At 48.9% G+C, this 2,681-nt stretch overlaps 1 protein-coding gene across 1 annotated transcript in view; it reads right to left on the bottom strand.

Moving 5' to 3' along the window:
* The window catches only part of LOC130200872 (SLIT-ROBO Rho GTPase-activating protein 1-like), a 26,324-nt gene extending 26,320 nt beyond the window's left edge, over window positions 1-4 (bottom strand). Inside the window, 1 exon segment of the mRNA XM_056425447.1 lies at window positions 1-4. This exon segment is cut by the window's left edge and continues 64 nt beyond it. Within this exon segment, the coding sequence (XP_056281422.1) occupies window positions 1-3 (3 nt within the window). The 5' untranslated portion in view covers window position 4.
* Between the last annotated feature and the right edge of the window lie 2,677 nt (window positions 5-2,681).

Here is a 2,681-nt window from a genome sequence, read left to right as displayed (position 1 = left end):
CATGATGGAGGAGACCGGCGCGCAGGTGAGAAGGAGGAGAAGAGGAGGAAGAGGAGGAGGAGACAAGAAGAAGAAGAAGAAGAAGAAGAAATATCCCTCGTTTATTTCCCTGCGCGTGCACCGCCCGAGGCTTCAGCCGCCAACACGAGCGTTACATCCATCCAGTGCCGCAACAACACCGCCAGTAGTGGCCCCGCACCTCCACGCCGAGGAGCAGCAGCAGCAGGAGGAGGAGGAGGAGGAGCAGGAGGAGTAGGAGGAGGGGGAGGGGGGGGGGCACGCGCGTGGAAGATCACGCACACTCAGTGAGAAATTGTCCACACGTGACCTCGCAGCCGCCGCGGTCGCGCACCAAATAAATAAATGAGTGAAATAAATAAGAATCAAATTAAAAGCGGCAACATGAACTGTTGCTGCTGCTTCCTCGTGCAGCTCGTGCACATATGCAATCACACCCGCGCGCGCGCATGCACACGCAAGCACCGGTCTGCGGGGAGGCGAGGACAGCAGGCACACGCCCACTAGGTGGAAATGAATTGGACCACACGCACGCACACACACACACACACACACACACACACACACACACACACACACGCTAGTGCGCGCGTGCACGCGCTCACACGCCACGCTGGGTGCTGGGTGTTTGATCTTTTCTTTCACCCCGCCGTAACCTTTCACGCGTGCAGCTGCTCACAAGGATACGTGCACGTGCGCACTTGTGGTGGCCGAGGCGGCGACGCGCGTGAGGATAATACCAATATCAGTAAATGAAATACCGGTGAGGAGATGGGTGTGCGCGCATTGGGGGCGGGGCCAGAGACGTGATTGACAGCCGAGGTGACCATTGAGTCTCAAAGCATCCTGGACATGAATGCACGCAGGGGCGGTTTTTCCTACAGGCGGTATAGGCGGCCGCCTAGGGCGCCATTCAGAGGGGGGCGCAAAAAAACTGCTGGGCAGTTTAAAAAAAAATCTATACTTCATTAAAAGAGCGATCAGAGCGCACGCGCTGCTCCGCTCCGTGGCGCGCGCATCGCTCAGGCGTGATGCGCGCACGGGTGAAGCTCGCCTAGAGCGCCAAATGTGCTAGCGCCGCTCCTGAATGCACGTGAGAAGAAATGACGTCATCAGAAGTGAGGAGGAAAGAAATGAACGAAATACGTTTGTGAATGAAAAATTAAACGAATGAAATTTGAAAAGATTTAATAAATACACCCGAACATGAGGACTAGTTCCCCATTCCTCTTGTCGAGAGTCCACCTCTCTATCAAGAGTCCAGTAAAGTCTCAGGTCTTTGGTCACGAGTCCAATAGAGTCTCAGGTATCTAAGAGAGAGTCCAGTAGAGTCTCAGGTCTTTCATCATGAGTCCAGTAGAGTCTCAGGTCTTTAGGGGTCCAGTAGAGTCTCAGGTCTTTAGGAGTCCAGTAGAGTCTCAGGTCTTTAGGAGTCCAGTTGAGTCTCAGGTCTTTAGGGGTCCAGTAGAGTCTCAGGTCTTCGGGAGTAGAGTATCAGGTATTTAGGAGTCCAGTAGAGTCTCAGGCCTTTAGGAGTCCAGTAGAGTCTCAGGTCTTCGGGAGTAGAGTCTCAGGTCTTTAGGGGTCCAGTAGAGTATCAGGTCTTTAGGGGTCCAGTTGAGTCTCAGGTCTTTAGGGGTCCAGTAGAGTCTCAGGTCTTCGGGAGTAGAGTCTCAGGTCTTTAGGGGTCCAGTAGAGTCTCAGGTCTTCGGGAGTAGAGTATCAGGTCTTTAGGAGTCCAGTAGAGTCTCAGGTCTTTAGGAGTCCAGTAGAGTCTCAGGTCTTCGGGAGTAGAGTCTCAGGTCTTTAGGGGTCCAGTAGAGTATCAGGTCTTTAGGGGTCCAGTTGAGTCTCAGGTCTTTAGGGGTCCAGTAGAGTCTCAGGTCTTCGGGAGTAGAGTATCAGGTATTTAGGAGTCCAGTAGAGTCTCAGGCCTTTAGGAGTCCAGTAGAGTCTCAGGTCTTCGGGAGTAGAGTCTCAGGTCTTTAGGGGTCCAGTAGAGTCCTTTCAAGTTTCAAGTTTCAAGTTTTTATTGTCACATCCCCTTTTATACAAGTATAATCGGTTTGTGAAATTCTTATGTGCAAAACACCCGACAGCAGTAGCAGACTAAAAAAAAGAATAAGAATGAGAATAAACTATACAATATCCACACAAAAAAGAAGAAAGTATTAACAATATATATATATATAAAACAATGTAATAGAATATACATCATGACAATATATATATATAAAACAATGTAATACAATATACACTTTTTTGAGACAATATATATATATATATGTATATATATACAATATATATATACAATATATATATATATAAAACAATGTAATAAAATATACACCATGGCCATAGATATTCACAGAATATGTTCTGGTGTATAGTGTTAATGAGGGTCTCAGTCCTTGTTCAGCAGCCTGATGGCCTGACTGAAGAAGCTGTCCCTCAGTCTGTTTGTGCGGCACTTGATACTGCGGTCTCAGGTCTTTAGGAGTCCAGTAGAGTCTCAGGCCTTTAGGAGTCCAGTAGAGTCTCAGGCCTTCGGGAGTAGAGTCTCAGGTCTTTAGGGGTCCAGTTGAGTCTCAGGTCTTTAGGGGTCCAGTAGAGTCTCAGGCCTTTAGGAGTCCAGTAGAGTCTCAGGTCTTCGGGAGTAGAGT

This window comes from Pseudoliparis swirei, chromosome 10 (assembly GCF_029220125.1).
Source record: "Pseudoliparis swirei isolate HS2019 ecotype Mariana Trench chromosome 10, NWPU_hadal_v1, whole genome shotgun sequence".
In the NCBI taxonomy this organism is placed as follows: domain Eukaryota; kingdom Metazoa; phylum Chordata; class Actinopteri; order Perciformes; family Liparidae; genus Pseudoliparis; species Pseudoliparis swirei.
This window is presented reverse-complemented; position numbering and strand designations above follow the sequence as displayed.